The 12,454-nt window shown below is 41.0% G+C and overlaps 1 protein-coding gene across 2 annotated transcripts; it reads right to left on the reverse strand.

Moving 5' to 3' along the window:
- Nucleotides 1-2,860: 2,860 nt before the first annotated feature.
- On the reverse strand, nt 2,861-10,587 carry proser2 (proline and serine rich 2). 2 transcript variants are annotated; one of them, XM_031858805.1, is made up of 4 exons: nt 10,446-10,587; nt 9,120-9,248; nt 6,333-6,576; nt 2,861-6,216 (listed from the first exon to the last, which is right to left on the reverse strand). In XM_031858805.1, exons 2-4 carry the CDS (start codon nt 9,195-9,197, stop codon nt 4,751-4,753), a joined length of 1,788 nt encoding a protein of 595 aa, XP_031714665.1. In that variant the 5' UTR covers nt 9,198-9,248; nt 10,446-10,587; the 3' UTR covers nt 2,861-4,750. The 2 variants fall into 2 exon arrangements, with proteins under 2 accessions (XP_031714665.1, XP_031714664.1); XM_031858804.1 differs by having other exon boundaries at nt 9,120-9,325.
- Between the last annotated feature and the right edge of the window lie 1,867 nt (nt 10,588-12,454).

The raw sequence follows: 12,454 nt of genomic DNA on the forward strand, positions 1-12,454 counted from the left end.
TGTTCCCAGGTCTGTGGATGAGGTCGTGTTATTCACGTGTTTTGAGAGGGTGCGCCTTGTTTGTTCGAGGTCTTAATTACGAGGCGAGCAAACATAAATGTGTCCTCATTTTCTGCTCCTCTAAACACTGCGTATGTACAGCGCTGCTGAATTAATGCTGGACACAACACGCCTGTACCCAAATACCTTTTAAAGGTACAAATATAGACATTGAAACAGGTTTTTCTTGCTGTAATCATTCCTGTTCAAAGTATTTAAAGTAAATATGAAGCTCCAGCAGACGAACCAGGTGAGTATCACCCGACGTTTGTGTTTTTAGAACAAAAAAAAGTGAATCTTTCCTTGAAGTGACGCTGACACAATGCAGTTTTTTCTAAGATTTTCCCAGAATGCAACCTGTTCATCTGTGTTAGAAGTGTATGATTGAACTGCTCTGATACTTTAAAAACACAGTTTTATACCCAAATAGACGAATAAATGAACCAACTCAAGCGTATTACGCTCGAAACATTTCGATTTTATTTTCCATTTATGCTCTCTTCAAAGCCACCGGACTCCATTGACAAAAAAGACAATTTTACCTGCCAGGAAATGGAAGTTAGTCAGACTTTGGTAACCCTTTAAAACAGCAAAGTCACACAATAACGAAACTAACTAACGGATGGAGGCAGCGATAGACCAGCAACTCCTGTATCCTGACAGGTAGCATCACTGTTTTTGTGAATAAAGTCTGGCTTCAGTTCCCCCGTCATCAAGGTAAATATTCTAAATATAGCATAAACTTAAACTGATATTGATTCTTTTAGGTGCCTAAAATACATCCACAGCAGTAGTAGTACACTGAATATGTAGAAGTACTTCATACAACCACAGTACACAACATCCCAACTGTCCCTTTAAATCCAACTACTGGATTCATTGAGTTTCAGCTCTAAGTTATTTGTGTTCGTTACATTACGCTTACACCAGCTGTGAATGCAGTCTGTACAGTGTGACCACATTCCTGATTAAAACAAACAATCAATCCAGGAAGTTAAAAGATCATCTAACGCCGCTGCTTCCTGGTCCTTTGCACTAATTTGCATATTAAAATCCGACCCGTGGCTCAGATGTAATTACCCAGACAACTTCTGCAGATCACATATTGATGACACCAGCTGTAAAATGGATCCTCTGTTTGTGGTGATTTAATTTAACTTACACAAGATAAACTGTGTTAAAACTCGCTGAAGGACATTCACGCTCCATTAGGATGAAGACAATGGTGAAGCTGAACGTCAGTCATCTTTCCTCAAACACACAGCAGTACTCTGCAGGAGAGAAGGCCTCCATGTTCAAGTCTTATGTAACCGTCTGCAGTCCACACACTTTGCTTCTGTGCTGCTGGAGTTCAACGCGCAACAAGTCCAATGAGGAGAATATGGAGAAAGTCAGAAAAACGAAACTTTATAAAACCTCGTTACATGATGAAAACAGGAGAAATCCAAACATTGTTTTCTGTTTTCATTACATAAAGTGTTAAAAAAAGTAAATTTATGCTGTTTTTTTTTGGTGTGGCTACAAGTCGAAACCATCTTTGTGTCAACGCTTCAAGTTATTTGCATGTTTGCAGCATTAGACGCTCCCAGCAGCCTGCTGAATGCACCAGTTTGTAACACAGGCTTTCTGTTAAAGCAGACATTTTATGTAAATATGTTCTCTCTCTGGCGGAGAGTTGGAGGAGAATATTGACACTGCTCTCAGGTCTGTTTTATTAAATATTAACCTACTATTTCTTGGCCAAGACCAGTAATTTCCCTGCAGAGAGAGAGTGTTGAAGCTTTAATTTAAGCGTTTGTTTAAGTAACAACCTCGAGGATTTTCATTTAGATAATGGTCTGTTAAGTCGCTATCTATGTCATCAGCGTAATCATGAACGAGGAAGTAGAAAGACCTACACATGGCGGCTGTGTCCAAGAAACAGCGATCTTTTAGCCAGGAGACCTTTTATTTGTTCCTCGTGTGAAACGAGAAGTCAATGTTTATTTCTCACGTAACTTGTGTTCTTCAGTAACGGCAATTCAGTAGTTATTTTAACCCAAAAGACGATCTTTTACCAAATTTAACTAAGTATTTTACGATCTTTTCCTAATCCTAAGTATTTTACGATCTTTTCCTAATCCTAAGTATGTTACGATCTTTTCCTGAACCTAAGTATTTTACGATCTTTTTCTAAACCTAAGTATTTTACGATCTTTTCCTGAACCTAAGTATTTTACGATATTTTCCTAAACCTAAGTATTTTACGATCTTTTCGTAAACCTAAGTATTTTACGATCTTTTTCTAAACCTAAGTATTTTACGATCTTTTCTTGGTTTTTACAACATCGCTGGAGTATTTCCTGCCAGGCAACCAGGAAGTTACTGGTCTGCGCCAAAAAATAATCCGGCACATAAACATTTGTAAAACAGAGAAATAGTAGCGAGCTTTAGAGGTGCTGGAAGGTCGATTTTGTTACATTTGGTCTTAGCCATGCTAGCAGTTTCCCCCCCGTTTCCAGCCTTTATGCTAAGCTAAGCTAACCGAGATCTGCTAGAAAGCGATCAAGCATATTTCTCAAAATGTCGACCTTTTTCCTTTCAAAGAGAAGGAACACATTTTAGGAACTGTTTACATTTACTTGCCAAAAGTAAACAGATCTTTATGTGTAAAATCAGTGTCGTGCCCCTTTAAGAAAGTCGCCCAAAACACCTCCTCATCACCTTTAAAACATCCTGTAAGTTTCCCCTCAGGTGAAATATTCCACAGATGTGGCCAATCATTGAACAGCACCAGCTTTTACATTCCAGAGTTAATTAAAAAACAACATTAGAAAAGAAGTCACTATTATTCTGTTTAATGATTGATGACAACAATTTCAACATGATATATATATTAAGCAGAGTATATACAGTTTATAATATGGACATATAAAATAAGTCAGACAGTATACCAGGGTGTTGTACCGTAGCAGCAACGCTCACATGATCTTCCCATTCACCACATATGCACAGACTTTTTAAATCCCTGTTATGTGCACATTTGTACACTTTGCACAAAACATTTCCCAATAAAGTACGTTTCTGTATACTCTATGTATGCACCATTAGATACTTCAAAATGACTGTAGCTGAACTACAGAGAACCGGAGTCTCGAAACTAAAAAAAAAAAATATTCACACAGGAAAAGTACCTCGATACTTCTTCGTGGGAACAAAATATACTTCAAAAGTTGCTGTAGGTGAACTACAGATGCCGGAGTCAGTAAACATACACACACACACACACACACATACATGCTTATGCTGGTACAACAGTTAAATAACACACTTTGCAAAATGTCCCAAAGTATTCGACAACAGCTCAACAGGAATAAAAACACATAAGTAATCCAGGATGTATTTCTAGACTCTGGTTTTTAGTGCTTGTGTTTTTGTACAATGCCATGTGCTCGCCCATCCCTAAAGAGCACTTTCAAAGTATTCCCTCTGTGTAGTAAGTAAAAAAAAGTAGAAGTCCTGCCCACAAAGCCAATCCACAGTCTGTGTTTGGTGTGGGAGGTTTGAGTAACAATATCGTCCAGCTTTACATCTAGAATCTACATTGCAGCGTGACTCCTGCAGCATTGATATCCCAGGACGTCAATGGAGGAATCAGCTTCCAGAACACTTTGTGTGATTTTCTTGTCAATATTCGATTCCATAGTAAGATAACAACCTTTCTGCAATTTACTACATAGTTTTAGTCGTTTTCAGAAGTAATAAAATTGCACCCAAGAAAAGTGCCTTCAACTTTGTTCTTTCCCCAAAGTGCTGACAGAAAAAACAACTCACACACACAAACTCACCGCTGACTAAAATGCCCATAAGTCAATAAAACATAGAAATAATTTAAAAAATAAGGCTCCAGAGTAACTTCACAAACATTAATTTCACTCTGCTGTTAGCTTCTGGAAGGAAAGTGACACCGTAAAACTAACAATATAACTTAACCTGGATCCAGAAACAAACAACGGGAGCTCTTTTCAGAGTATTTTCAAACTATTTGGGTTTTTTAAAGGATTTAAAATCAAATTTGCAGCTAAAATACTCCATAATGTAACAATTTATTGCTTTCTTTTTTGTTGATCTAATTACTCTTGTGCATAATTAGCTGCAGTTTAAGTTGCAGCTATAAGTATCTTCTTGCAGCTAAAAACATAAATTTGTGTTTTAAAAAAAATGTACATCTTTTATAGGAATTAGGAGTTTGGGTCTTACAGTAACAAAATATAAAATGTTTCCAGTCCTTTTTCTTGAAGAAGTTTTTAGGAAATGGGACCCAGTTTTAAAAAGAATGTGGCTATTCACAATCAGCCTCGTGTCAAACAACGGGGATTCCTGCAGGAAGATGATGCTTCTCTTTACATCGGTTTGCTCCCAAAATGTCTTCGGTCGAGGTATAATAATGTCTTGGATCGGAGGCAACATAAAGCAGTTTATCTGTGCAAACTATAGTCATTGAAACAGCAACAGCTGCACCGTGTCACAATGGTTTGTCGGAAGTGAGAACTGGCTGTGCAGGTCTATCGTTGGATCTGTCTCCATTCCTTTGTAAGAGTAGGTTTCTCTCCAACCACACCTCACACTCAGACATACATGGGGAAACTTCTAGCATTCCAACCTCCACCAGCAGGTACACACCAGAGATTCAGGCTCGACGGATTGGAGACTTGATTCCCCAGAGAGTTCATCAAGACTCTTTAAGCAGTCCCAGTTTCCTCAACGCCTCCCTGCGCGGTTCGTCCATCGCCCCCCGTCCGGAAAACTGCACGGTGATGCCTTGGGGACGAAACATGGAGGTGGATCTCCGCCGGCGTTCAGGGGAAAAGGCTCGCGGCGCTGGTTTCTGGGGGGTAACGTCGCCGTGGTAGGAGTGCCGAGGAGGTCTTGGGGCCGGTACTGGAGCTTTGAAACTCCTTGCCGGGGTGTCTGAAGGGCGATTCAACCCGGTGGTTGGGTTGAAGGTTCGGCTCTTTCCTCCATAACTGTTAAGCTCGATGGGCAGTGGCTCTGATTTGGCAGGCAAGGTCTGACCCTTGTTGATATGGGTGCTGAGGATGTCGGGAAGGTCGCTCCTGGTCATGGCTACAGGACCAGGGGTCATGACTTTGGTCTTTCCTCCATAGGGGTTGAACTCGCTGGGGTTAGCCAGCGCAGTTGGCAGGACTTTGGGTTCATGGCTAGATGGAGTTGTAGATTCGCTCCTGGTTGAGACAGAAGGGTTCACATTGATGGATTTCCCCCCGTAGCTGTTAAATTCCAGCGAGGTGACTTCAGGCGGAGGGGGGAAAGACGAGATGTTATCCAAAGGAGGTGGTGGATAGTAGCTGCTCAGTTGGTGGTTTCTATCGTCAAACCTCTTGAGAGAATCTGACCGCAGAATCTCTGGTTTTCTGTCAACAGGACTCTGACTCGGACGTGGCGTCGTAACATTGGCTTCTGGCAATTTCATGGTGGTGTCTGTTGTTGGGGGAGCACTGGCCTCCATTGGTTTGCCAATGGTTTCTGCATGTGTCGGAGGATTCGGAAAAGTGCTGCTTGGGGCGGCGAGGAGCGACATTTCCTCGGACATGGCTCGGTTCCTGTTCAGGCGCAGCTTAGACAGGGCCTCCATCCTGGATTTGTCTGGTGAGGGGTCCTGGAAGGAAATGCTGCGAGTGGGAATATTTCGTGCCGTCGGCTCCACGGCCGGCTGAGGATCCTCTTGCACCAGAGGGTTTGACGTTCCCGATAGGTTTGCCAGCATCTGCGCCCGTCTGTCGTGGATGTTCACATTACCCAGCGACTGGTTCTGGTGCTCCTTGTTGCTGTGGGTCAGGCTGATGTTAGCAGGGAAGCGGGACGGCTTAGGAGGACCATGTTTAAGATGAAGATCACCAACTGGGCTCTGTGGCTTGTCGGACTCCTGGTTGTGACTACGGCGGTATGAGGAGGAACGCAAGTTAGTTCCACCTCCCCGGTTATCTGCTATCTGCTGGGCAATCAGGACCGGGGTGGGGATGCAGCCTGGAGGATGGTAGGAAGAGTGGTTGTCTGTCGACCCATAGCTGCCGCTTGGTAGTGGAGGGTTGTACTCTGAAGGCAAGCTGTCCATCGAATTTTGCCTTGGCTTCATCCCGAAGTGGCTTTCAGGGTTCTGCATCATACTCTGAAAATCTAGGAGGAACAAATTGCAAAGTGAAAATCTGAGAAAGACTACAACCAGACCAATGACTAAACACAATACACTATAATTGTATTCCTGGCTACAAGAACAATCTGCTGTACGCTACCTGGATTGCTGGGATTGAATAGTCGCTCTTTGGTCTGCACCAGGTCCGGTTCTGGGCGGACCAGGTATATAATATCCTGGTCTTTAGGACCGGGATGTCTGGCCAAGAGGGAGGACACGGTGGGATTCGAGGTTGGGGCTCCGTCGACTGGCTCCAGGCTCTCGTCCAACGAGTCGATGGTCTTCTCGAAGAACTTGAGGCACTCTTGCTCCTCCTGGCTCAGGTACTGCAGAGCATCATCTTCCTGTCGAGGCCAAAGAGGAAGAAGGAAATTAGTTGACATGTTGTGATTGTCTGAGGTTATTTCAAGCTCTTTATGAATCCCCATAGATACCAAGAAATCAAAACAACATCTTTTTAGAATTGTTATTGGCAAAATAATATTTGGAGGGCAAGATTTAATAAAGTTGCTTCTTCGGATGAAGTTATTCTGGGTTTTCTAAACTGGGCAGTTGTTTGAAAAGGTTAAAAATAAGGAACGAGACTTTTTTCCACTGGATTATATTTGTTCTGTAATTTTTTGTGCTGAAGAAAAGAAAATATTGAACCCCATGTTGCTAAACCATCCGCTCTCATACAGTAGTCATGTGTACAGACTGAACACAGGTCTGTTTGTTCCTGCATCCCAACCCTCCAAACTACTTTCCGACCCTGAATTTAGCTCAAACGCCCCTCTCTCCTCGCCTCTCACCATCTCTGCTTCACCTCCACTGTAACCTGTCCAGCTCAGCACAGGTTTGAAACCAAAGAATAACTCAAAGGGATATCCACGTAACAACACGCAGTGACTATTGATTTTGCTGCTTCCCTTTGAGGTCTGTTTTTCAGTCCTGATAAAGATCGAGACACATATTTAAACCAAACCACATGGCCGTGGGGAATAATCCCCTGTAACAATGTCAAACTAAGTAGAGGTGGAAGGACTGAGCCACAAAGAAAAGTATTATATTACATTTAAAACTTACGAGAGCAAGTATTTGCAGACAAATCTTTTCAGATACTTATTGTTTTGTATAAATCTAATGTTCCCAACAGCAGTTAAACTAAATAATCTCAACTCAAGCTCCACTTTCTAGCCTTTTTTCTGGAGCTTTTTACCGCCTAAAAACAGTGAGAAGTTTTACACTTACATTTTTGTAGGTATTTAACAAACGTGTCTTATTAGTGACCTTTAGGCTTTATGCTAAGCTAAGCTATCTAGCTTTCTGTAGCTTCATATTTACTGCAAAGAGATGAAAGAGGTTTCAATCCTCTTCTAATCTGAACTCTCAGAGAGAAAGAGACTAAGAGTACTTCCCAAAGCTGAACCAAACATTCAGCACTTAGTACTAGTACTTGTCGAGTGACAAATGAACAACAGAGAGTTTGACGACAAAATGTTTTACTGTAATTACACAGCCACCAGACCGAAGGAAGCTGCTTATTTTCAGCTATTTCAAGGGGATGACCTCGACACGGCAAACAGGGTTTGTTGCTGACATTACGAGGCCATGTTTTTGCTTTGCACGTACACACACACAAACACACAAACACACACACCTGCAGCAACACCCAACTGAAACCAATAAGAGATAAACACACCGATCTGCTGGTTTCAGTCGGTATATTGTCGCGAAGAAGCTCGGGAACCTATAAAAACTGCAGCTCAACCGGTTGTTGTTGTGTTGACAATGAATGTCATCCGCCGAAGGCATGCGAAGGGATTAAGTTGTTAAGCAGCTGTTATTTCTCAGCGTCTGTGAAGACTCTGTGCATTGTGTTAAAACGACACAGGGCCTCAGTCAGTGCGAAGTACAGTTTGAATAATCAGCTGTTCACCTGATACGCTGAATGTGTGTTTACTGACAATAGGACAAGACTACTCTATGCTCCAGTAAACAGAGCACGAGGGTGTAATTATACACACCTGTGTCCCCAGTGATGACAAATAAATCAGCTGTATTTATTCTAGTTGGCAATTATCGAAAACAAACATATAATAGTTTGATGTTTTGGGAAATACACTCATTTGCTTAGATGAAAATATTGCTTAATATCACTCTCGTACAGCCAGCAGCCAGTTAGCTTAGCTTAGCATAAATTAAAACAGGGTCAGGTTGTTCTTTCTGCTTATTAGTAAATTATTTAGTTGAAGAAATACTTCAGTATTTTAGGAAGTACTCTTATGCACGTTCTCTCTGAGAGTTGGATATGAAATTTGACACCGCTCTCATTTCTGTACTTTAAGTAGGCTGATTATCTTAGCTTAGCATAAAAAATGAGGTTATTCTTTCCACTTATTAGCTAATTATTTTGTAAAAGGAATACTCTACATTTTGGGAAGTAGCTTCTTATTCGCTTTCTTTCTGAAAGTAACATAAGTTAAAATGATACCACTCTCATGTCTATACGCTCAGTAGAAAGCCTGCAGCTGGTTAGCTTAGCTTAGCATAACAACTGCAAGCAGGGTGAGGTTGTTCATGTTATTTAGTTGAAGGAATACTTCAACATTTTGGAAAGTAGCTACTCTTATTTTCTTTCTTGACACCACTTTCATGTCTGTACGAGTATGGAGCTGCAGCCAGCAGCTGGTTAGCTTAGCATAAAGACTGGAAACAGGGAAACAGGCAGCGAGCCTCGCTCTATCCAAAAGTAACAAAATCCACCTGCAGGCATTTGTTCCAGAGCTCAAAGGATGTAAAAGTGCAATAATCTACGTATATGGAAGATGTTTTACCCTCTAAAATGAGACAAACGTCTAGTAAAGCGTTGATTAACTTCTAACTTCAGTGGTTTTCAGATACTTACGCCTGGCCTGGAGCTTCGACCACCTCCTCCGTTGACCCTGTGTTGGAGCTGAGGGTTTCCTTGCAGACGGGCGTCCATGGTGCGAGGGTCAGAGGTCGTCAGGACATCTCACGGAGGGCCCGGTGTTCCCTGGACGGCACGAGGACAAAACCAGAATCACATCTAGTCTCGCTCTGAAGAATCATCTAATCTTCTTTTCAACGAGTCTGGAGACACAGAGAGATCACGGTGAGGTCAATCAACGTCAGAGCATAATAGAGGGAGCTGTTTACTTATAATGACCAAAAGAAGAAGTATTCAGATCGTTTATTTAAGTAAAAGTAGATAAAACTGTAAAAATACTCTATTACAAGCAGAAGCACTGCATTAAAAATCTGTACCAAAGTAAAAGTACTCATTATTTTCCCCTGTAGCAGCTCGAGGATGAGTTAGTTTTAACTACTTTGTTTACGGTTTAGTCCGGGGGTTCTCAACATAGGGGTCGGGCCCCTCCAAAGGGTCACCAGATAAATCGGAGGGGTCGTGAGATGATTAACATAAGAAAAAACTAAGCTCTTATGCACAAGTTTATATTCACTTTAAATGAGGGGAAAGGTCTCTTCGGTGGAACTGATAACTTTGAAACTTTGTGACAAGAAGCTCCAACTATACTATTTATTATATCAGAATAATACTGGAAATACTCCAGTAGAAATCATTGCAGTACCACTCAGCATCCCAGCAGAGAGACACACCCGATGGACCAGTTAACCTGGAACAGGAAGATGCAAAACAGGCTCCTGAAGCCGAAACCAGAGTCTTTGTTTAGACAGCACATTCCTCTTTGATGCTGCTCTGATAAAAACCTCAGAAGAAGAAATAACAAAGAAAGAGCTCCTTGTTGAGGTCGGAAGTAACTTTAACCAAGTTTGTGTTACATTTGGATTTTCTAACCCGATATTAATATTATTTTGACCTATAATAGTATAAACATTTGTATATTTGTATTGTTATTTCTCTATTGGGTCATCAAACTAAAAGCTAGCAGCACCAGAGCTTTTTATTTTAACCCAGTGTTTATTAAATATTTATTTTTTAGCTGCACAAAATGATGTGAATGTGGTATATTAGCTGTGCACTTTGGAACAAATGAATCTGCAATAATAAAGCTCATATTGGCAAAGAAAACAAACAGGCCATCCACATATTTAGCTGTAATTTGACTATATTACATTATATCTATCCATCTATATACAATCATTATTATTATTAGAAGTACAATACCTTCTGTTAGTTGAAATGAATTATCCATAATGGAAACAAAAATATAAATTCATAATGACTTACCGAACCACTGCACAGATCTGTCACCATAAACCAATAACCGGGTTCTTCAGAGAGTCGGCATCGACGTGTATCTCCGAACACTTCGTAGAAGAAGACTTTAATCTTGAAAAGTCCAAATGCGTTGTGCGCTCGGTGAGCTCCGCGTGCGTAATGACACCACGTCGGCACATTACGCAGCGCTTTAAAACCTCCAGGAAACTCCACCCACTGCCGTCAGGAGGGTGTGTGTGTGAGTGTGTTTTCATTCAGGTGTGTGAACAAGTGTTGGGAGTTGACTGCAGTGACACAGTGGAAAGTTATCTCACACATCCACCTCAGAGTTTCACTAGGATGTGTTCAGGAGCAGTGGGACATTAAAGCGTCACCATGTTTTGCTCTTTTTATTGGAATCGAGGAGATTTTTTGTATCTTTCCACAACACTGGTTGTCATTCTGTTGCATACAAGTACTTTTACTTTTGATACTTTGAGTATATTTTGCTGAAAATACTTCTGTAGTAAAATAGTTATAGGTAAGTATTTTTACATTTAGGTATTGCTATTTTTTACAGGATCTGAATACTTCTTCCAGCAACGATTAAGTCACAAGAAAATTGTTTAATCAGCAAAATAACATCTTCAGTTTAATAAAGAAACAGAAGTTTGATATCTTGATAAAATCTGACAACAAAGACAAGTTATCTTGAGATAAAGCAATAAATATAATACATATATGTAGAGTACAAAGAATGTACTTAATTACCTGATAATGAATTAAAAACTCATTGTGACTGAGGTGACTTCACTCTCGTGATTTGTTTGTTTGCAGCGCCCCCTGCTGGCTGCAGCCTGGCCGCTCACTCCTTCACACTGAGTTCAGGTTGTGGTGAATTCTACAGTAAAACATATGGATACGAGTTCTTTTTAAGGTCGTTTTGAGTCTCTTTCTGGTCGTTTAACTAATATTGATCCCAGCGCAATTTCCACAGAACCAATAACCACTCCTGAAGAGAACTATGTGGAAAGACATGTTTAAGTTGTTAATGAGTAACAATTGATACGGAATCTGTTATCTTGAGCTCATATCTGACCATAAAACACAGATAATCCAGCTATCCTTTCAGGAAATTATATGGAAAATTTCAAACAAATGTAGCTTTATTATGACTCTATTATAGTATTATATTATTATTTGTATTATTATTACTGTTTTATTATTATTCCTTATTTATAATACTTGTTTTGATACGTTTATCTTATATCCCACGCATAAAAAATAACCCGATGATGATGTTCTGGTTTCCCAGTCGTCCCTAAACGCACCACAGTCCGTTGGAGTAACCTGCTCCGGTCTGCGTCAACAACCGCTCCGGTGCGTCCGTTTGTTTGTCCGGTTGCATCTTACACGTTACTGGGGAGCAAGACCCACACCGGACCGGTTGCTGTAACCTCACAGGCGTCCGGTGAGTCCGCACCTATAACGTGTTTAAATATAACGTGTTAGTGTTGCTAATGTCCTAAGACGGCTCTATGTCCGATAATAGGCGCATTGAAGCTAGCTTAATTTAGCTACATGCAAATGCACTATTAGCGTAAATTCAATGCGCCTATTATCGGACACAGAGCCGTCTGTCGCACTATTTCTCCCAACCAAGCCACCACACACTCGTCTTTAGCATATTTTGTGTTATTAAAGTCTGATTAATTTACAATACATCCCTTTTTTTCACCCGAGTCATATTAGTGGAATTAGCTAGCCGTGTGGCCAAGTGTTTGAGCTTTGTCCGATAATGGAAGCGAGGGCTTCGATAACATTATTAGCTAATCTGATGCTAATGCTTCGTTAGCTCGACATAGCAATGCAACCGACGCTCTCACACACACACACACACACAGACACACACAGTGAAGATGTTTCATGCATCTTTCATGCGTGCAGTCTCCGATGACACACGTTAGCTTTTTTATTTATTTTGCCGTCCTCTCCCCGTGTTCAAGTAGCATGTTTAGCCCGCTTGCTAGCATTTAATA

This window comes from Anarrhichthys ocellatus, unplaced genomic scaffold, assembly GCF_004355925.1.
Source record: "Anarrhichthys ocellatus isolate YVR2014 unplaced genomic scaffold, GSC_Weel_1.0 scaffold21, whole genome shotgun sequence".
NCBI classification, from domain to species: domain Eukaryota; kingdom Metazoa; phylum Chordata; class Actinopteri; order Perciformes; family Anarhichadidae; genus Anarrhichthys; species Anarrhichthys ocellatus.